Consider the following 22,486-nt stretch of genomic DNA (forward strand, 5'->3'; position numbering starts at 1 on the left):
GGAGGGGAAAGAAGAGGGAGGGGAGGGGAGGGGGCTGCCCGCGGGGGGTTGGGTCATTGTCTTTTAGAATTTGGGAGCCTTTGAAAAGCCGTGGGCCCTCCCACCGCTATTGTGCTGGGGAAGATGTAGCAGCCTCTTCTCCGAGCCACCCCTTTGCCTCCGGACTTCTCTGGGGCCAGCAGCCACCCGACCAGGGGCCCGGGGCCGCGGGCTCAGCCGACTACCATGGGCTCTGTGTCAAACCAGCAGTTTGCAGGTTCGAGCTCGGGACTTACTGGGGACACCTTAGGCTTCAGGGGCGCCCAGGAGCCACATAAAAGGGAGGTGGGGAAATGTCCCCCAGACTGGCCGAAGGACCCTAAGTCTGTGCGGCCTCCTGCTTCAGGGGCCATTTCTGGACCAAGGAACCCAGGTGTCCCAGTGGCGTGCACGCCGAGGCTACGGGGGCGGGGGGAGAGAAGAGGAGGGGCCTGTCGGGCCATCTATCCCCGGGCAACGTGTTGTGGGAAGAGGAGCAAAACTTTTGGGGCAACACTGGCTTCAGCGTGAGCTTGGGGAGCGCGGGAGGCGGCCAGGACATGTCTTTCCTCGCCAGCTGCTTGGTACCTGCAGCCACCTTGGTGCCCACGCGGGGGCTGGACACTGGGGTCTCCCTGCTGGGTCTTGAGAGTACCCTCCAATTCCGTGGCCCCCCAGTTGAGCGCCCTCCCAACCTCCAGGTGGCTGCGCCAAGGCGCCGGAGGAGACGCCGGACGACGCCGCCCGGGCGGCAGAAGAGCCGCAGCTGCTGCACGGTGCCGGCATCTGTAAGTGGTTCAACGTGCGCATGGGCTTCGGCTTCCTGTCCATGACCGCCCGCGCCGGGGTCGCGCTTGACCCCCCGGTGGATGTCTTTGTGCATCAGGTGAGACCGATTCGGGGAACTTCGCCGGGGGAAGGGAATGTTGGCGCGCATATTCAAGGATGGGCGGCCGGACTCGGCTGTTGGATTGAGGGAGATCGTGGGGCCCTCATTGTGCGCTCTCGTCTGTGCCGTGGCACCCCAGTTCTGAGTCCCCATTAACACCAACGGGACGGGGGGGTGCAGAATCTATTATCAGCACCCCCAACCTTTCCTGGAACCCCTCTAGCTTACCACGTGTCTGTTACCTCTTTCCCCTGGGAAGGGGGCAGGGGGCAGGGAGGTGACCCCATGTGGCAGAAACTAAGGTTGTATTGTGCTTGCCGGTGGGGGGAGGGCCGAGCAGACCGGCCAGGGAAGCACATGCCCCTTCAGAGCAGGGCCCTGAGCGCCCAGCGTCTTTCACTAACGTGTGAATGGAGCTCCCTGGCGGGAGAGAAGCAGGCAGACCGCTCCGGGATCAAACGGGTAAAGCTGAGAAGTCAGCCGGGTCTCCTCACCCAGGTGGTCACCCAAAACTCAAGCCCTGGGGCCGGAGTGAGTTTGGCAGATCCTTGAAGAATCTGGGGGCCTGAAACCTCTTCCAGAGTACCCATCTCAGACACAGAATTAACCCACTGGGCTTTGGCTGTGGAGTTCTACCAGGAAGGAAAACCTAAGGAGTCCAGGCCTTAGATTTCTAGTCCAGGCTGGGAGGGAGTTAGGTCACAACCCCAAGTTCTCAGTTAAAGCAAGGCAGCCCAGTGGGGGTGAAATTCAGTGTCGCAGGGCAGGGGGTGGAGGGAGGCTAGCCTCTGGACCTATTCTCTGCTTGGCATTTATGGCCCCAGACAGCCATTGATTGCTGTCCTAACATTCCAGCCTCGAACAAGGAGCCAGAGACTTCAGGTTTCCCTCCTCCCCGGCTTCCTCTTCCTCTCACCCCCTCCTGAATCTCTTAGAAGTGTTCTGGTGGTCCTGAGACACCAGCCACCCATAACAACCATGAAAGGAAGTTGCTTGGCTCCCTTGCACCTTTGGAGGTTTGGTGTGGGACCTGGGAGGGAGAAATTGATCATCTCAGGTCCAGTAGGTTGACACCCAGGCCGGGCAGGGAGGGGTTACTTCGGAGAGGTTGGCTTTAGGAGCCTTGGGGGAGGGGAAAGGAGGATGTGGGGATTAAGGGTTGGAGCCTGAGGGATGGTATTCTGGAGGGGGAGGGGTGAAGGGAGATCCTGGGTGGACTGGTGGGAGGCTGCAGGGAAGTCTCCGGAGCATGGCCTTCAGCGAGGACACGGAGTGGGGAGATAGGGGATGCAGGGAACCAGTTCATGTTGGGTACTGGGGAGGGGGTCACTGGGTTACTCGAACATACCCTGGGAGGGTGTGCAGCCACATGCTTAGCCACTTCCTAGCCTCGTCCTGTATCTCCTCCCACCCTCAGCCGCCCTCCCACCATCCCAACAACTAGTTCTGGCTTTGTCCCCCCCCCCCGTCTCATTTACATATGTGAATGATAACCCACAGGAAGTAATTGTGGGAGAATGAAGGGAATTGGCCTCTTTAGATCTATTAAATCACTTTATTACAGGAACCAGCTTTGAATGGCCCTCCTCAGCGGGGTAGCCAGCTCTCCCACTTTCCCATTTATCTGATCACAAAGAGATTAAATTCTGTTGGTCTGGAGACGGACTGGACAGCTTCCCCAACTTTGGGAGGCTTGGAATAAAAGAGACCCAACATTTTCTTGCCTCCCTTCCAAAGGCTGCTAAATAGGGGCTGGGAGGAATGTAGCCCCTCATCATCTGGGGATCGTTGGTGCTATGCAAATACCAAGGAAGGTGTTCCTGAACAAATGAATCTGTGCCTCAAGCCACTTAACATTGGGATCAAGAGCATTTGGAAAATACTGGATGGTCTAGAGGAAAGCAGGGACCTTCAGATTTGGGGAGTGGAGCCTGCACCATCCTCCTTCATTGGGTTAGTTGGGAGATAATCTGGGTCTTGGAATGTCCGGGGACATGCCGAGGTTGAGTAAGTTATCAAGAGGGAGTTGAGCAGGGAGAAGGAATCAGCAATTTGTCTCCCAAACGCCCTCCACCAACAGTCACAGAGGACAATGACTGGAAATTCCCTGAGCCTTACCTGGTAGGATAGCATGCTGCCGGAGCTTGGGTTGATCCTCAAACCCTATGGTAGCAGTAGACTGGTGATTACAGTCCCTGCAGTTGAGAAATCTGAACTATCTCTTGGGGATCGAATGTAGAGGAATTGAGTAGATGCAGGATGATCCCTAAAAATTGTTCTAGGGAAGGAATGTGTTGAGAGAGAGAGAAAGAGAGTGTGTGTGTGTGTGTGTGTGTGTGGCGGGAGGTGGGGGCTCGGGTAAGGCAGCTCTCTTTAAGAAGAAAACCTCCCCTTTGGCTGCTGCTGGTAGGTATCCTGGAGCCTGAGGTGGTGAGAAGGATAATTGTCCTGGTAAACATCTACCAGGGAAGAAGAGTCAGGAAGCCCTTTAATAAGAAAAGATAAAAAGGGGGGAAAGCAATTTAACATTTTCTTTTCCTTCCAAGGTTGGGCTTATTTGGTTCCCAACACTATTCGCTACTGTCCTTGCTCCCTCTCAGAACACTTCATGCCCCCCCCCCGTGCGCCCCCTCCCCCCCCCGTTGATGAGTAGGAAAGAAAACCTACCCTTACCCTTAAGAATGGGGGGGGGGTTGCAAAAGAGATTTCTCTAAACAACCGTTTTATTCAGACACAGATCTTTAGATCTAGAACTCTCTGCTTGTCCCTGGGGTTAGGAGAATTTAAGAATCATAATATTGGCAGATGGCCAGCCCTAAATCAAGGTTTCTCAACCTCAACACTGTTGGCTAATTTAGAAAAGGATAACTCTTTGTTCAGGGCATCCCTCGGTTGTGACAACCAAAAATGTCTCCAGACGTTGCCAAATGCCCCCCTTGGAGGCAGACTCCCCCTCAGTTGAGAAATAGTTATATAGGGAAAGCAGGCAAGAAAGCACTAAATTGTTTTCCTAAGATTCACCAAGAATTTTGAAATCTTCATAGCCGTTTTAAGAGTTTTGGCTTAACTCATGTTTCCTGTGGCTCAACTCCCAAACCCCCAAGATTTGTGGAAATTTGAGAACAAGAAAAGGCTCCCTGCTTACTCTACAGCTGCTCAGAACCCAAATACGAGTTTAAGATGGCTTTCTAGCTAAAAAGCGGAATTGGAAGGCCTGGAGGCAAAAGAAGAGCCCAAATCTGACTAAGAGACCAAGTTTGGGTTAGGAGGAAATATTTCAATCCTGAGGAACTGTTAACAACTGAAGCCACGTGGCTTGCTTTTTCTGCGAAGGATGAGTGGGAGAGCAACCTCCGGCAGGGTCTGAATTAGGACTCTTGGGTGTTGGGGGCGGGGAGGGGAGAATGTAAAGAGATCTTTCCCACTTGGTTTATAACTTTACTAGTGCCTCTGATTACTCACCTCATATCTAGTTAGTGATGTGCTTGTCTTATCTCTCCTTCTCTAACTAACCTATAAGATCTTAAGGGCGGGACTAGCTGTCCGGTTAGTTTCCTAGTCCTTACTTGGTGGGCTGAAGGAATGCATATGAAGTAAGGAGCTCCCGAATCAGGAGGACGTGAACAGTTTGGGGTCCTTGTCAGTAGAGGTCTTCCTCCAGAGAAAAAGATTGGAGATAGGGGAGGGAATGTTAGCTGATAACTGCTTTTCCGGACCGATGTCTAAAATAGGGCTGGGCTCTTAGATGCACCATGAAAGTTGGTGGCAGGATTGTCACAACGTGGAGACCCAGATGGGATCCTCTGGTTTTTTTGCTTATGGACTGGAAGCCACAGGTTTGGTCATTGCTTAATTTTTTCATCTTAACAGGACAAATCAGATTCTAAGAAGTAAGTGAATCACCCTGATTTTCAGAAAGTTGGTAGAGGTTAGTTTGAGCGTTATGGGATCTTCTCGGGTCTTTCTCTTTCTGAAGAGACATGCTTTCTGGACAGTGTCCGAAGTAAAGGCTGTGCCACCATCCTGAGTGAGCTTTCAATATGAGAAACTTGTCACCTTCATTCAGCTGGTGACACAACTGCCTGTCTTTTAGTGACTTTCCCCAGGGCAAAATTGTTTCTTGAACATTCCTAATCAAACCACCCTACTAGAATTGCCTGTTTTTGGAGGGGAAACTGCTCTAGGCAAAACCTCCACCCTCCCTTCTTCCTGCAGGCAGGAGTAACAATTACTACCTATCCGAAGTCTGGGGTCAGGCGGTGTGGGGGAGGAGGAAATTTTCAGGAATAGTAAATCATTTGTACAGACTCATTTCAAATGATCTCAGCTTGGAGTATTTAATTCACATAGGAACTCAAAGTCCAAGAAGAGTAAGTGGCTTTTGTAAATGGTCAAGAGCACCAGAACAACTGGGTTTCTGGCTTAAAACTGCAGGACCCTTTCTTCTGCACCCCTTGGGTGGGTGTGGGCCCTGGTGAGAAGTCAGCTTCCTATCCTTGAAAGTTTGGTCCCCTTGAAGCTCCTTCCTGAGGACAGAAGCTTCCTTGCCCTAAGGAGCTGGGGAGATAAAGCTCTGGTTTTCAGCTCCGAACCTGGCAACTCCTTCAGTCACCCGAGAGCGGCTTTTAATGCAGACAAGCTGCTGAGCAGCACCATCTGGTGGAGGACTCCAGGCAGTTGCTGGGGTCCTGGCTGTGTCCGAGCAGAGGTGCTCTCTGGGGGTTGTCTGTCTGCTGGCAGCCTCTGGTTCTGGACAGATCTCTTTCCTCAACCCTCCCTGACACATCATCAAACAAACTGCTTCTGGTAGAGCTGGTTGGTTTTCTAGCCCCTACCAAATCCTACCTTCAGGAATGAAGCTCAGGTAGGACTATGACAACACCTCAGGACTGAGTCATTTCTTTCATCTGCTTCCTTTCCTTATATGCGGCTGTCAGAAAGTTCTAGAATATGTGTATGTGATCTGCATTATTGCAGAGCACTGGCTGGAGGGTCAGGTTAGCTGCAATCAGAGCATCTCTGCAGCTCACTGAATTTGGACGAGGTGCCTCCCTTCTCTGCCTCCCTGACCTCAGCTGTAACATGGGGTCATAATAAGGCCTACTTGGCAGGCTTGGTATAAAGGGTAAGTGCTTAGAGCTCTCCTTAGCCTCTCCTTAGCCTTACTAAGCGTGGATACATATCAGCAACTCAGGATAGTGGAGAGCTTGGTTGAGGCCACAAAGATTTGTGTACTGCTAGGTGTCTAGCCCTGAAGGGATAGACATGCACTAATCAGTCTTGAGCTGGAATGGCCCTGAGTGTTGCAGAAAAACCAGGAACTCAGACTTGGATCCCTGAGACCGAAGCAAGTTTTCCTGAAATTCTGCCTGCCACTTCTGTAGAAAGGAGCAATGTGACTAAAAATGGGCCTTGTTGGAGCTGGTTATCATGCAGTCTGATGCCCTGCTTTTACAGAAGATTAAAAAACCCACGTGTGTCCGACCTTAGAGAGTAATTTCCGGGGAAACTCAAGTGTCTGTGTGCTTTTTACTCCATCACATTCTCTGAGTGACCCCTAAGCTCCTTTTTACTATAGAAACTGCTGAAGCCACCGATTGATGCTGGGATGGAGTATTTGATGAGGGGAAGGTTAGTGGAGACAGTGGTGAGGTATTAAGAAGGAAGCAGAGGGTCTAAATAGAGAACTGGCCTGAACCCTTCCCTGCCATCCAACAGAAGAAATGCCATGGGCCCCCGTGCAGTGGACCCCCTGTGGGCTGCCCACCCTCTGGCCTTGAATGAACTAGGTAAGGAAGATGGGAAGGAAGCCTGCCTCCCCCACTAACCTTTCACATAATTTATCGGAATAAATAACCCTCGTTCAGGTTCCTGCATAAAGGATTTGACCAAAGGTAACAAGGGTTGGGGGGTGGGCAGGGGTCCTGTGTAGTTCTCTCTGTGGAAGGCTGGGATGGCAGGTCAGGGAGAAGGAAGGATGGCTGCTGGTGGTGACTTTGGCAGACCCAGCAGGCTTGACTGGGGAAGAAAGGTGTCTCTATCCATTTCTCTCCGTGACCATAACCCCAACATGGAGAGGAAGGAACTGATGAATGTGGTGAATGTGGGGTGGGGGGGAGTCGGGGGAAGCCGCAGCCTCTGGAACTCCAGGAATCTGACCACCAGAACCAACCAGTGTCAACTCTTTGTTTCCTGGGGCTGGGCTCTATTGGGGGAGCTCAAGCCTTGCCCCTCCCCCCCAGGCCTTTTCTTTTTTGGAGGGGATGGGGAGAGGGGCGGGGCCCTGCTTTGTGTGTGGTTGGGGGTGGGGTGGGGGTAGTAGCAAGAATTTCAGGCTCCTTTCTGATGCAGGCCCTGTGAGGCCAGCTCAGTGGGGCTGCACGGTGATTACCTATCTGATAAGAGAGGAATTCAAACTATGTGCTGTAGAAAGGGGCGGGGTGGGGGGCAGGGAGCCACCCCTGGAGACCACCAGTCTAAATCTTGACCGGCTATGGTAAGGTGCCTGCGGGGTTATTTTTTTTAAACTTTTGAGAGGCTTAAATAGACCTCAGATCCTCCAGTGATGGAGTGGGTGACCTGAGAGGACCAGTTTCACGTTGCCCACACTGGTATTGTCTTGTTGTCCCAGTAAGCCTAGGAGGTGTAGATGGATATTTTTTTCTGAGTTTCCACAGTTATAAAAACCAGAGTTAAAATTTTGAGGCTCTTGACACTTGGTTCTCACTGTTACCCTGCCCTGATCCAGTCTGAAGGGGCTGATAACTGCTACTCACTGAGGATTTATGTGTGGCTGGCGATGTGTTAACCACTCTTCATGCATAAAACCTCATAGCTCCTCCATAAAATTAATATTTGCTCCGTTTTATAGGTCAGCGCAGAAAGGAGGGAACAACAGGCCCTCAGACTCCAAACCCTTGTTCTTAATCACATATCAGCTCAATCACAGCTGGAACTAGGAGTGTCCCAGCCTTGGAGCCCACTAGGCAAATGGGAGGACCTGGGATTGTACCTCCTCACCGACTGGCTTGTCCCAGATGAATAAGAAACAAGTCAAATGTAACTTCAAATCAGGGTAGTTTCTGTGCAACAGGAAAGGGGAAAGAGCCCTGCAGTGTTTTTATTTCCTGCTTTAACACTCTGCCCCTTCCCTCACATCAACATTGGGGGAAGGGCGCGGTCTTCTTGTCCTAGGCTGTTCCTGTGGGTAGGAAAAGACAGGAGAGGCTATTCCTATGATGGAACTGGTGGACAAAAGGTACAGATAATAATACATGAAATATTAGCTGAGCATATTCTTGATGTTTCCATGCCCATATAATCTTCATTAGAGGCTTAGGTGAGTAACTTACCTGTTACCCCATCCTCTGAAGGAGCTGAGGGCCAGAGGTGAATGATTGACTTAAGGTCACGCAGCCAACAGTTGGTAGAACCAACATTCCATGAACTACCATGTCTGGCACTCAGGCTTAGGCTCTTAACCAATGATCTCAATGGGATCTTTGTCTTCAGCAATGCTATCTGAATTAAAACAACAGTGTAAATGATGGAGAAATTGGGGATCCCATCAGCTAAAGAGCATGTTGCACCTAAGACCTAAGTTCCAGTTTGAAATATTCCTCCTACCAACCACCACCTGCATAATATAATAATGTTACTTATTCATGCTCCCTTAAGCCAAGAGTGGGTGCACAGTGATGCCTTTTGCTTCTCTGAACCCTATTTTCTATGACCACACTTTGTTGACATTTGACACACTCTTTGGATGTTTGACTATAATGGGGTAAGCTATAATGAAGTCTATTCTGGGGAGGCTATGGGAGAGGCATTCACCTGCACTAAGGTGTTGCTGTTGATGTATTAAGTGGCAAGGTGGAATAGGCTGTGAGCTTTATTTAAATCAGGAACCCTGGGTTCTTCTGACCCTGTTAGAGCTGCTCACCTAGCTAGGTGATAACTCCCATTTTTTGAGAAGGCTGCCGGGCAAGTGTTGATATTTTTTAAATTTTGGTAAAAACGTGGTGTTTTTTTTTTTTTTAAAGATTTTATTTATTTATTTGACAGAGAGAGACAGCGAGAGCAGGAACACAAGCAGGGGGAGTGGAAGAGAGAGGAGCAGGCCCCCTGCCGAGGAGGGAGCCTGATGTGGGGCTCGATCCCAGGACCCTGGGATCATGACCTGAGCCGAAGGCAGATGCTTAACGACTGAGCCACCCAGGCACCCCAAAACATGTGGTGTTTTAATGGGGTTGTTCCAAACATTCTAGATCTTTTTTTCCTTCACCAGTAGTACCTGGTCATCTTCCCAAGTCAGATAATTCAGATTTACCTCTTGGGTCATTGGTTCATTCAAAAATGTGTTAGGCATGATATTCTGTGATTTTTTTTTTTTTTCTGACTGATTTATAGTTGCTTTTTGTAGTTTCATCAGTCTGTCTTTTTACAGGATTTTAACTTTTTTTTTTAAAGATTTTATTTATTTATTTGACAGAGACAGCGAGAGAGGGAACACAAGCAGGGGGAGTGGTGAGGGAGAAGCAGGCTTCCCGCTGAGCAGAGAGCCCGATGGGGGGGGATCATGACCTGAGATGCTCTTGATCCTGGGATCATGACCTGAGCTGAAGGCAGACGCTTAATGACTGAGCCACCCAGGCGCCCCCCCCTTTTTTTTTTTTTAACATTTTGATATTTAAACCCTCTGAAATGTATTTTGCATACATGTGATAGAAAGTGTAGAAGTCTGGCTTGATATCCAAAACGGACAGCTAATTTTCTCAACCGTTTTAAACTGTTTCCCTCACCTATTAATTTCTCGATATGTACTTGGATCTCTTAGTGGATTTTCCCTTATAAACTTACTGATCCATCTGCTTGGGTCATACTGTCTTGTTCCTTGACCTTGTAGTAACATTACTTTGATAGAATTCCAAACCTGGAAGAAGGTTGCAAGAGTAATACTAAAAACTCCCCATATGACCTTTACCCCAAAACTCCCATAGGACCTTTACCCAGATTCAGCAATTCTTAAAATTCTGTCCCAATTGCCTGGTCATTCTTCATTGTACAAATAAACTTTTTTTGTCTCCTTCTTAATCATAAGTTACAGACATCAAGCACCTTTATTGCTAAATATTTCAATGTGTATTTTCGAAACTAGGGTCACTCTCTTTCACAGTCTCAGTACAAAGATCAAAATCTGGGCATTTAATATGGGAACATATCTGTATTCCAATATGTAAATTTTGTGAGTTGTCCTAATGGTTTTTTTCCCTGTTCCAGGACCCAATCCAGGAGCATGCATCACACTTAATTGTTGAGTTTCTGTACTTATTCAGACTTTGTTTTTCATGACCTCAACATTTTTTTTTTTTTAAGATTTTATTTTTATTTGAAGAGAGAGACACAGCAAGAGAGGGAACACAAGCAGGGGGAGTGGGAGAGGGAGAAGCAGGCTTCCCGCCGAGCAGGGAGCTCAATGCGGGGCTCAATCCCAGGACCCTGGGACCATGACCTGAGCTGAAGGTAGACACTCAACGACTGAGCCACCCAGGCGCCCATGACCTCAACATTTTTAAAGTGTACAAGGCTGTTACATTTTACAATTTTATATTTGTTGATTTCCCTTCCTTTCTCCCTTTCTCCCTCCCTTTTTCTTTCTTTCCTTCCTTTTCTTTCTTTTTCTTTCTTTCTTTCTTTTTCTTTCTCTCTCTTTTCCTTCCTTCCTTCCTTTCCTTCTTTCCTTCCTGTAATCTCTGTACCCATCATGGGGCTTGAACTTATGACCCCAAGATCAAGAGCCACATGGTCCACCAACCGAGCCAGCCACGCGCCCCTATTTGTTGATTTCTTATGCATGCTAAGTTTAAAAATTTTTGATCTGGGGCGCCTGGGTGGCTCAGTCCGTTAAGCAACTGCCTTGGGCTCAGGTCATGATCCTGGAGTCCCTGGATCGAGTCCTGCATCGGGCTCCCTGCTCAGTGGGGAGTCTGCTTCTCCCTCTGACCCTCCCCCCTCTCATGTGCTCCCTCTCTCTCATTCTCTCTCTCTCAAATAAAAATAAATAAAATCTTTAAAAAAAAAAATTTTTTTTTTTGATCTGTTCTGTTTTAGTTTAAATGAGACTAGCTACCGAAAATGTTATGGCATCTGATTATGTAATGATTGTTCTTTGTTAATGTAACCTAGATCACTTGTTCTTAATTATGGGGCTCTTTGAGTTGACAGTTTCTTTACCGATAACATGGCAGTATTATCACACTTGTTCTTCACAACTTACAAGAACGCATGTATGCAGGCTTTTGGTGTAAGCATGGAGAACTAACATTAAAATCTCCCATGTTTCCTTCCCCAGAGCAAGCTGCACATGGAGGGCTTCCGGAGCCTGAAGGAGGGTGAGGCAGTGGAGTTCACCTTTAAGAAGTCGGCTAAGGGCCTAGAGTCTATCAGGGTCACCGGCCCTGGTGGGGTGTTTTGTATTGGGAGTGAGAGGCGGCCCAAAGGGAAGAACATGCAGAAGCGCAGATCAAAGGGAGACAGGTATGAAGGTGGCTTGAGAAGGGAGAGCTCTCCCAATCTAGCCCCTTTCTTGGACCAGGATGCCAAAGACAAAATGAAGCCTGTGGTCCCTGGCAACACCTGGGTATTCGGGGTTTCTGCCTTAGGATGTGGGAGATGGGGAAAGGGCTGTACGTGAGAAGGGCACGTGATGACCTAGCTTTTTGACTTGACAAGTAATTTTGCTCTGTGAGCTCTTGCTTCCATTGTTAGTTAGGGGTAGTGATGGTAGCCTCACATGATTATTTTAGAGGCAAAGGAGACCACGAATGTGAAACTCTACGTGATGAGGGCAAACTGGTGTATGTACCTGCTGCTTCTTCACTAGGTCTCCTAAGTGGCTCGTTTTTTTTGTCTTCACTGTGTCCTGGAGCAGATCATATGGTCTGATTCCTTTAATTTTCCTTATTTTTAGTGAATGACAGGTACCGTTTCTTAAGGGCACGGTAGCATCTTACCTATCTCCCAAATTGCAGTTTCCAGTTGGGGTCCATGATTTCCATTCTTGATATTTCAGTATTTTCAGGTTAACCTGAATCTGAAGATACCATCTAGACAATTACAGATTTAGGAAGAACTTAGAGGTAGCAGTTATGGTCATATTCTTCCTTTTCTAAGTGGGGAAATTAGTTTCCAGGAAGGGGAGTGAGTATAGTAACTGACCAGAGCCCAGGTGTCCTCACTCAGAGGAAGGCTTCTGCTCTCACTCGTTTCTCAACTTGACTATCCTGCTCTGTTCTAGGTGCTACAACTGTGGAGGTCTAGACCACCATGCCAAGGAATGCAAGCTGCCACCCCAGCCCAAGAAGTGCCACTTCTGCCAGAGCATCAGCCATATGGTGGCCTCGTGTCCCCTGAAGGCCCAGCAGGCTCCCAGCTCACAGGGAAAGCCAGCCTACTTTCGGGAGGAAGAAGAAGAAGAGATCCATAGCCCTGCCCTGCTCCCAGAGGCCCAGAATTGAGCTGCAGCGGGTGGGGGCAATTCTTTGGCGATCAGGAAGTTTTGAGGAGCAGGCATCAATCGGCAGAGTGGAGAAAGTGGGGACAGGGTGGGTGGGGGGCAGCTGGCTCTGCCATGCATCTCAGGCCGGGGTCCACAGCGTCACCCCCTCTTCCCTCTTGGCACAGGGTAGGGGGGAAGGGGTGAGGCCAATGATCTCCAACTGCGCTCTATCCAAATGCTCTGAGGGTTCTGGAGAAAATCCCTCCCTGTGTGCTTTATAGGAGTCTCTGCCCCCAGATCTCCAGCTTTTGAAAGTGGCCTGGGGAGAGGAATTGTTTTCCTTTCGAAGAAGGAGATGTAATAATTGTTCCCATGCCAGAATGTAGAGATTTAAGCATGAGACCAGATGGATGGGCCCAACCCACGAGCCACCACATTCTGTGGGAGGGAGTCTCTCGGGTAAGGCGGGTTTTTCCACATCTTGTCTCATAACCTACTGTTGGGATATAGGGTGCTGAGGACTGTCTCAAGCAGTGGGTTGTGACAGTAGCCACAGGATTGTTGGGGGAACAGCTGCAGACCTGCTGCCCCGAAGCTGACTCCCACCCCATTCTGGGCCGATAGAATTTTATTTATTTGCTCCCGTGGACACCGCACCTTGGGCCCCACTTTCTCCAGGATGCCAACTGCACTAGTTGTGTGCGAATGACGTATCTTGTGCATTTTAACTTTGTTTTCGTAATATAAATATTCTGGTTTTGTATTTTTGTGTATTTTAATCTTAAGGCCCTCATTCCTGCACTGTGTTCTCAGGTACATTAGCGATCTCAGGGATAAGTCGGCAGCAGGTCCGGGACTGCACAGCAGGAATATTTTGTTTGATCACCAGGGAGAACATCTATTTGGAGTGCGTAGCCTATTGAACTACCTCATTTTTGGCAATTAGAGCTGGCTTTTCTGCCATAGTGTTCTCTTGAAACCCCTCTATCTTCAGTGAGCCATGGGAGACTAGGTTTTAACTCAGTTGCCCCATGACTTGATCTCCTACTGGAAGATTGGAAATTGGTCTGAACAGGAAAAGATGGTCCAGGAAGTAGCGTCAGGAGAGGCCGCACCAGCTGAAAGGTGCCATGGGGAAGCCAAGATTAGTTGAGAGTTGTCTATACGTGTAATAAAGGATTCCTGTTCCAGACTTCTAATCCCAGGGCACAGGACTCACTTTACATACCAGATCCATCCTTCACTGGATTGGGCTAGACCTACCATGCACAACAGGGTGTGTGTGTGTGCGTGCGTGCACGCACGCGCGTGTTGCAAGTTTTAAAAATGAATTGGTAAGGATGGGTTTAAGAAAAATAATTCTGGACCCATCTTGAGCTGCCCAGGGATGAGTGTATGAAGCGAAGGCTAAATTTCTTAACCTTTATAAATTCTGGGCTTTTCTTGTTGGCTTCCAGAGAGACCATAAGCCATGGCTTCTTCACGGTGCCCAGATCCAGTGTCCTGTCCTGCTGCCGCAGTGGTTAAGTGTCGTGGTAGCTAAAGGAGAACAGGTTTTATTTACATGCTATGAGATCACCACAAACCTACCTCACTGTTGAAACGGGGCAAATGCAATAGAACGCATTGGGTGATGTGTGTCTGATCCTGGGTTCTTGTCTCCCCCGCTCGCTGCCCCCCCTCTAGTTTTCGTATTTGTTTGGGTTTCATAGGACTTAACGAATAGCGGACTGGGTGATTGCTAGGTGGTCTGGTTTGTGTAAATATAATGTGTTGGTCTTCTCCATGTTCTTTTGGGGTTTTATTGTTTACAAACTTCTTTTTGTATTGAGAAAAATAGCCAAAGCATCTTTGACAAAAGGTTCTGCACCAGGAAAAGAATCTGGAACATAGCTTGGTGACCCCTCTGGAAGTGTGGCGGTCTTGAACCATCCTTTCTTTTGTGTTCCCTTCCCCTTTTTCCTATTTTTGGCCAGATCTTCTGTCCTAAAAACTTGACTCCTACCCTACCCCTCCTCTACCCCTCCTCCCCAAAAAAGCCCCCACACATACACATTTACATCTGGAAGAAGCAAAGAACACTTCCTCCCTTGTTCCCAGTCTCCTGTGCCAAGACCATTCCTTGATGTGATTCATATTGATATGCTTGTATTTGGTTGGAACAAACCTACTTTAATCTCCAGTCTTACGGTAGAGAGAAGCAAATGCAATGGGGGGGGGTGCTTTCCACGTAGAAAGTAGGGTTGGGAGACCAAGGAAGGGAAGATGAATATATCCAAATCACTCAGGAACTTTTATGCAGGTGCAAGAAGCTTATGTCAAAGTGGCCACAAGATTAATAGGAGACGGACGAATGTAACTCCATGTTTACTGCTAGAAACCAAAGCTTTGTGTGAAATCTTGAATTTATGGGGGGTCGGTGGTAGGAAAGCTGTACCTATCTGTTCTTTCCCTGATTCCTTCCCATCATTTCTGAACTGCAGGAGACTGAGCCTCCTTGGGCTTTAGTGACTCCATCTCTGGGAGTGTTTATTTGATGGTTGTTTTGCTGTGCCGGGTACTTCCTTTCCCACTTGCTATTGTTTTGTAACACACATGCTGACCCTTTTCCCTTCTCTCTTTACCCTGGAAAAATACAATGAATAAATAAAAAGTTATTGGTACTGAAACTGTCCTCTTGTTGGATCTTCAGGGTGTTTTTTCTTCCATAATTCCCGCTTTCTTGGATTGGGACTCAGAAGTAACAGAAGAACCATTACATTTCCTGTTCAGCCATTTTGTTAGAAATGAATCTTGAAAATTCAGTCCTTCCACCTCATTACAGTGGATTTTTGTTTCTAGTTAAGGCCTCTTGTCCTCTTCCTTGGAAGCTGCCACATTCAAGAGGGGATTAGGAGCTTGGCATGCATAAGAATGGGGTTGTGCCACTGGCTGGGATGAAAGGATGGGGCCATGGCTTGGGGCATGAGACCCTAATACTTTCTCCCCTGCTCCTCAAAGCCTTTTACAAATCTTAATTAATTAACCCCCTGCAGCACCCCAGGGAGGGAAATATGTGGAACTAGGGAAATTGAGGCCAGAGGAAGTAACACTGATTAGCTATACAAAAACAACGTTTTCTTTGAGCCCAAGTGTGCTAGCCTTCTAATGAATATTGTATTTTAAAACATCTAGTCCCCGTTCCCCCCCCCCAGCCCCCGCCACCTCTGCCGCCAACAAGGGAGGGGATTTAAAAAAAATTGATTGGAGGCATGCCATCTATTACACAAAGAGCAAAGAGATGTCAGGACAAGGGTAAGAAGTTTAATACATCCACTTGAGAGACTTCATACCAAAAGTCAAAGCTGGCCGTGGAAGCTGCTAAAAGCAAACTCTACTACAGGGCTTCAGTAAATGGTGTTCCTACAAAAGTGAACTAATCAGCTAGGCTGAAACTTAATTCCCAGGTTGCAAAGCAGGAAGGCTAGAAAAGCTTAAGACTATTCAAGGGTGGGTTACTCATCTCTAGGGCTTTCTTTGATCATGTGTGTTAAAAGTAACCTTTTCATGAGACACATGAACTGGGAGTTACCAGTGCAATAACTCTTCCTTGCCTTGTTCTCTTGATGAGACTACAAAGTGAGAAATAACAAGATTCTTTAGAAATTGTAAAGTTGTTTTTTTCCTTTTTTAACTTTGGGAAAATCGAACTCTTAGTTTCTTCACATTTGATCTTAGCCGAAAGGCTGAGAAGCGATCGATCTCTTAGTTTCTTTTGTGAGTCCCTCAAGTTCTGCAACAGTTTTCCTTAAAGGTTACAGAGCTTAATGCCTTTGATTTTTCTATCAGGGTTAATTGATAGCCTTTCATTAGTCACTCTTAGAGCAGAGTTCTTTCCAGCCTCAACCCCATTTTGAGTTGCTCTGGGTAGGTCCTAAGAATCTGAAAATCCTAAAATATGAGTGCTTTAAATCAGCGCAAAATGATATTAAGTGCGTTTGCGAGACTGACTAAGGCTAGGAAGTTAGCAAATGATTAAGTCCACAAAATACAACTGCAAGCAGTAAATACAGAATTTGAAAGACTTGAACCAGGACTCCAACGCCCACTTCTCATGCCTTCCAGCAAGGAGGACACTGTCCAACCCCGTTTCTCAACAGTTCTAACCTGCCACCAGCTGCTGAAATTGCGCTTCTGGCAAGCGGATCCGCGAATTCTTGCCCTATAGGGCAGCCTGCCCGAGGCCTCGATCTGGCTCTACAGACCATCCCGCTCCCCTAGGTGATCTCGACCCCGCCTTTCCCGGCCCGGTCCCCAGGACGTGGCCCGGAGCCCACTCGCCCGCCCCCCTCGGTCACGTGAGCGGGGCGGTCGCTAGCTCTCCATCTCTTTCCCTCCCCCCACCCTCCCTTCCCGGCTCCTGGGAGTGCGAATTTCGCTTGGAACGCTAGCACCGCCCCTTCTCCCAGCCCGGAGGCGCAGGGCGCAGCCCCGCCCATTACGTGACGGGGGGCGTGTTCTAGCGCCCAAGGATGACGTGTTCTTCCAGCGCCACGTCGTGAGGAAGTCGAGCGGTTGAAAGGCGCTGGGCGGTGTGGAGCAGGTGCTGGGTTCAAGGGGTGAGCGAGAGGCGAGAGAGGTGACTGGGCGGGGAGACGGCTGTGGGAGAAACAGAGGGGACAGTGGAAGAGATGAGTGAGGGAATAAATAATTTGGAGAATACTGAGATTGGGGGTGATGGGGGCGACACCTGAAGGGTGTTGGAGCGCAGAATGGGAAACGGTCTTGGGGAAGATGGAGAAGGCGGAAGCAGGGAGCGATCAGGATGTAGGCACTATGAGGTGGCAGGAAGCAGACTTGGATGTTCAGGAAAAGTCAGTGCAAATACCGAGGAAAAGGGGATAGAAGCAAGGTCCACCAAGCCAAAACCAAGGAAAGGCCTCTGCCCTGAAGGTCTCATTGGCTTATAAACTCTGGGTGGTGAAGAATTATAGCCTTAGACCAGTGTCTTTGGATCCTAAACCTGGCTACTCTCCACAGTCCAGATAAATCCCTACAAAGTCATCCGAAGCTGTTTGCAAGCTCTGGTGATTTATTCTCTTACTTGTTTATCCAAGTTTACCTGGCTGGTGTCTTCTTGTTCTGGGGTCATCTTCTGCCAGGGCAGGAGCTATGTCATGGATCAAGGAAGGAGAGCTGTCACTTTGGGAATGGTTCTGTGCCAACATCATAAAAGTGAGTACAGTTGGTCTCCTGGTTAGTTGGGTAATCTTGTGTCAAAAGCTATTATTAAAATTGAGTAACACAGGGCGTCTGGGTGGCTCAGTTGGTTAAGCAACTGCCTTCGGCTGGGGTCATGATCCTGGAGTCCCAGGATCGAGTCCCGCATCGGGCTCCCTGCTTATCGGGGAGTCTGCTTCTCCTTCGACCCTCCCCCCCTCATATGCTCTCTCATTCTCTCTCTCTCAAATAAATAAATACAATCTTTAAAAAATAAATAAATAAAAATAAAGTTGAGTAACACATGATGTTAAGTGGAATTTAACAATGGGACCAACAAGTCTTTGAATTGCAAGGTAACTTCCAGGTCTGCATTTCTGGCAGATTATTGCCCTAACTTTCACATTTTCAGGAACCCCAGCACCTCCCCATATCATTGGGCAACCTAGACTGTTAGGTCTTCCTTATAGGGAACTGAAATTTCTTACTTGGAACTTTAATCTATTTTTCCTTGTACTGTTCTCTAGATTTAGATAGAATAATCTTTCCTTGATGTTGCAGTAGAGCATAATGGTTAAGAGTTTGGGCTGTAGAGAGGGCGCCTGGGTGGCTCAGTTGGTTAAGCAACTGCCTTCGGCTCAGGTCATGATCCTGGAGTCCCGGGATCGAGTCCCGCATCGGGCTCCCTGCTCAGCGAGGAGCCTGCTTCTCCCTCTGACCCTCCCCCCTCTCATGTACTCTCTCTCATATAAATAAATAAATCTTTAAAAAAAAAAAAAAGTTTGGGCTGTAGAGACAGACAAACAGAATGAAAGTCTTAGTCTATCATTTATTAACCATGTGACTTTATATGGTTGTTTTGAGGATGAAATGGAACATACACCGAAAACAGTGTCTAGCGGTTCTTAATTACTGCTGTTATTGGGGCTGTTTTCAGCTGTTTGAAGACTACAATCATTCTATTTCCTACACCCACTTACTTCCCCAAATCTTGCCTCCGCTTTTCTCTGAGGCATATACATTTTCTGCATATAACAAGGTTAAGATTGAAGCCAGTCCACCTGGTTTTGTCTTTCAGCTACAGTCTGTCAAGCAGTGGGTAGCAGTGAATTTATGAGTCAGCAAGCCTTATACCCCACTCCCCCATACACATTCACACACAAATGCCAAGTGATCTCAGGCAGGCCAGGAAATAGAAAGCATCTTCTTGGGGAACCACTGCAGTCGTGTGTTGGGAAGAACAAGCTGCATGACTTGACTGGAATTTTTTTTTTTTTTTTTTTTTTAAGACTACATGTGGGGGACAAAAGCTGAAAATGTTGGAGAGGCGTGGGGAAAGCAGTCAGTGACGAGGCCCTTCAGTGAGGGAAATTAGGCTAAGGAGTATATTTCTGCTGCAATAGACAACAAAAGGCAGCTCTTAGCCAGATAAGATGTTTTATTGGGTCCCCAAAATGTCTTTTTTGTTTGCTTTGAAATGGCTTCTGACATTTACATTTTGATAAAAATCCTGATGCTTGGCTTCTCTTGTGTAATTAGAAGAGCAACAACATTGAGCCCCCATTCCTGTGTGGCAGCGATTGGATAGAGTGGATTCCTCTTTTCTGTGGAGGATACCCTTGCCCCTGGACCACAGCCAGCAATATCCTTCCTGTGCCTTCCAGGTGGAGACATGAAACCAAAGTGGTGGTCAAGTGCATATTGTTAAAAGATGAACTCTGAAAGCATACGGACCTCAGTTTGAATAACCACTTTGCCTTTTCTTAGCTGTGTGTCTTGTACAAGTCACTTGGCCTCTCTGAGCCTGTTTTTTCACCTATGAAATGAAGCTAATACTGTTTACTTTATAGGTTTATATGAAGAAAAACTGAGATGAAGTAAAAAAAAAGCCTAGCATAATACTTGGCATGTAGTAGGTGCTCAATATAAATGAATATATATAAATAAGTAAAAGCGCTTAATACCCATTTGTTGAGCCAAAAGCTCAAAATACCCAGTACTCTTCCTCAGGGGCGCTTTTATCATCTAACTCAAGCCTATCAGCCTGGGGTTTAGTGTCTCCTTGTGTGCCTCATTTGTCTTCTTACTTCACAGGCGGGCCCAATGCCCAAACACATTGCCTTTATAATGGATGGAAACCGTCGCTATGCCAGGAAGTGCCAAGTGGAGCGGCAGGAAGGCCACTCACAGGGCTTCAACAAGCTGGCTGAGGTGAGTGTGGGTGGCAGAACCCAGTGGGAACAGTGTGTGAAGAATTGGACTATAGCTACAAAATCAGGCCCTGAGTTTACTATGGTTTGAGAGTATTTTTTTAATAGCTGTTTGTTTTGTTGCTTGCTTGCCTGCTATAGGTCTCATATCATCATTAACAGAAATTAAGTTATATAGTGAATCATCACAGAATATTAGAAATAAGAACAAAATTGACTTCTCTTACCACCTCAGTAAATCAGCAGTTTGTAGTTTTCTGTGCTTCATCCCAGTCCTTGTAATATGTTCTAACATCACTTAACATTTGTAAAATTACACATGTATTTTTGGTAACTTTATTTTACGTGGTATTTTGGCAAGTCTTTTTCTAGGTTGATCTATAGCTTTTCTAACTATATGTTTTAATACCTATAGAATATATTATTACAAGGATCTGACATAATTTGTTTAGCTGCTCCACCATTATCAGATCTTATAAATAGTTCCATTTTAAAATAAATTCTTTGAGGGCGCCTGGGTGGCTCAGTTGGTTAAGCGACTGCCTTCAGCTCAGGTCATGATCCTGGAGTCCCTGGATCGAGTCCCGCATCGGGCTCCCTGCTCAGCAGGGAGTCTGCTTCTCCCTCTGGCCCTCCCCCCTCTCATGTGCTCTCTCTCATTCTCTCTCTCAAATAAATAAATAAAATCTTTAAAATAAATAAATAAATAAATAAATAAAATAAAATAAATTCTTTGAAGTAACATTTCTGGAGCAAAGGTAGGGTGACTGCCTATCCTAGTTTGCCTGAGGCCTTTTATTTTTAAATTTTTTTAAATTTTTTTTTTTTTAAAGATTTTATTTATTTATTTGACAGAGCAAGAGAGAGACAGCTAGAGAGGGAACACAAGCAGGGGGAGTGGGAGAGGGAGAAGCAGGCTCCTGGGCGAGCAGGGAGCCTGATGGGGGGCTCGATCCCAGGACCCTGGGATCATGACCTGAGCCGAAGGCAGACACTTAACGACTGAGCCACCCAGGCGCTCCTATTTTTTTATTTTTATTTATTTATTTTAAAAGATTTTATTTATTTGACAGAGAGAGAGACAGTGAGAGCAGGAACACAAGCAGGGGGAGTGGGAGAGAGACAGGCTTCCTGCCGAGCAGGGAACCCGGTGCGGGGCTCGATCTCAGGACCCCGGGATCATGACGTGAGCCGAAGGCAGATGCTTAATGACTGAGCCACCCAGGCACCCCTGCTTGAGGCCTTTTAGCGCTTAAACTGGGAAAAGTGCCAGACAACCTGGGTCATCACTCTAAGCAAAGATCAAGGGCATTTTATGCTTTTAATGCATGTTGCAAATTGGAAAACTTTAAATTTAACAGTAAGAATGGAATATGGTCTGTCTTTGTGAAGCTAACTTTAAGAAGAATGGAAGTTCAGTCTGGAGAGTTTTTGCCTTGAGTGAGGGGATGTGGGGCTCAGTTGAACACCCTGAGGAGGTCTTTAGGTTTGGTGACCGCATCTTCTCTTTTGTGACTAAGAAAAGGCAGTTTTGCGCAGTGCTTAGGAGCTTAAGCTCTGGAGTCACTCAGAACCTGTGGGCACCCCTGCCCTGCCACTTCTGGCTCTGTGACCTGCAGCAGGCTGGCTTCCTTTTGCCTCAGTTTCTTCATCAATAAAATGAAGACAACAATAATCTCTACTTCCGGAGATTATGTGAGGATGAAATAAAATGATGAAAAGCATTTGGCAAAAGATTTGGCATAAAGTGCTCAAAAAGTTGGCAGTGTTATCATTAGCAGCTATATTGACTGGTCAGTGGTAGGTTCTGACCCAGATGTGCCAGCCAAAAGGTAGCTTCCCTGTCGTCTGTGGAGCCTGAGTCCATTCACGTGTCAGGTTCTCATTGGTAATTTTCCCAAGGTGGCAATGAAGTGAGTTGCATGTATGCCTGTTAAGGGATTAGAAAGACAGCTTCCTTCAGCTTTGTTTCTTCAAGTTCAGTTCTGATTGAATGTCTTCTGTCCCCTACCCTTAACCTACAGGCTCCCTATCTCAACACTGTTATTCTTAGCTCTAGTTAGTTCTCTGCCTTTAGTGGTTCTGGAGTAGAGCAGCCCCAAAGGACTGGGTTTAATGTGAGTTTCACTTCTCTTTTCATTGAGGTATAATTTCTTATGGTGAAATGCACAAGGTGGGGGTTTTGACCGTTGCATTTACCCGTCTAATCCATACCCCTGTCAAGATAAAGAACATTTCTATCTCTCCAGAAAGTTCCCTTGTGCCCCTCCCTTCCCAGTCAAACCCTGTCCCACCTCCTCTTCCCCTCTTGAGGCAACCATTGTACTGATTTCTATCAGTAGAGGTTAGTTTTTGCTGTTTTAGAACCTTATATAATGGATTCATACAGTAGAGTTGTAGCCTTCTGAGACATTTCTTCCACTCTCTGAGCCTCAGTTTTTCTCCTCTATAAAGTAGTCTTGAAGACAGCAATGCCATTCTCAAGCGGTTGTTCAGAGAATCGAATGGAATAATGTATGTGAAAACCCTGTGTAGACTTAAATGCTACACAGCTGTGTACTCAATGCCTTTATTCTTATAACTCATCAGCCTCTCAATCTAACAGAAAAGGTGAACTTGTGCTGAGAGTAATAATTCCTTGTGGTATTTTTTTAAGATTTTATTTATTTATTT

The 22,486-nt window shown here is 47.2% G+C and overlaps 2 protein-coding genes across 7 annotated transcripts in view; both read left to right on the forward strand.

The window, feature by feature from the left end:
- Window positions 1-225: 225 nt before the first annotated feature.
- On the forward strand, window positions 226-14,177 carry LIN28A (lin-28 RNA binding posttranscriptional regulator A). Its single transcript, XM_006746633.3, has 4 exons — window positions 226-256; window positions 720-904; window positions 11,259-11,443; window positions 12,204-14,177. The coding sequence occupies exons 1-4, from the start codon at window positions 226-228 to the stop codon at window positions 12,421-12,423; spliced, it is 621 nt and encodes a 206-aa protein (XP_006746696.1). The 3' UTR covers window positions 12,424-14,177.
- A 2,718-nt stretch (window positions 14,178-16,895) lies between these two features.
- The window catches only part of DHDDS (dehydrodolichyl diphosphate synthase subunit), a 30,781-nt gene continuing 25,190 nt past the window's right edge, over window positions 16,896-22,486 (forward strand). Inside the window, exons 1-3 of one of the 6 annotated variants that reach the window (XM_081817809.1) lie at window positions 16,896-17,002; window positions 17,501-17,618; window positions 19,698-19,814. In XM_081817809.1, the coding sequence (XP_081673935.1) occupies window positions 17,556-17,618; window positions 19,698-19,814 (180 nt within the window). In that variant the 5' untranslated portion in view covers window positions 16,896-17,002; window positions 17,501-17,555. Of the gene's footprint in view, window positions 17,023-17,500; window positions 17,619-19,697; window positions 19,815-22,486 lie in introns of those variants that run through there. The other 5 variants (XM_081817814.1, XM_081817813.1, XM_081817811.1 and 2 more) reach the window with 5 other exon arrangements.

The sequence above is a fragment of the Leptonychotes weddellii genome, chromosome 4 (assembly GCF_054177405.1).
Source record: "Leptonychotes weddellii isolate Sample4059 chromosome 4, ASM5417740v2, whole genome shotgun sequence".
NCBI classification, from domain to species: domain Eukaryota; kingdom Metazoa; phylum Chordata; class Mammalia; order Carnivora; family Phocidae; genus Leptonychotes; species Leptonychotes weddellii.

What these genes read in the sequence shown, in the direction of transcription:
- LIN28A (XM_006746633.3), top strand. Translation starts at nt 226, where the DNA reads ATGGGCTCTGTGTCAAACCAGCAGTTTGCAG. An exon ending in GTCAAACCAGCAGTTTGCAG is followed by an intron (nt 257 to 719) that starts GTTCGAGCTCGG and finishes CCCAACCTCCAG; the next exon opens with GTGGCTGCGCCAAGGCGCCG. An exon ending in TGGATGTCTTTGTGCATCAG is followed by an intron (nt 905 to 11,258) that starts GTGAGACCGATT and finishes TTCCTTCCCCAG; the next exon opens with AGCAAGCTGCACATGGAGGG.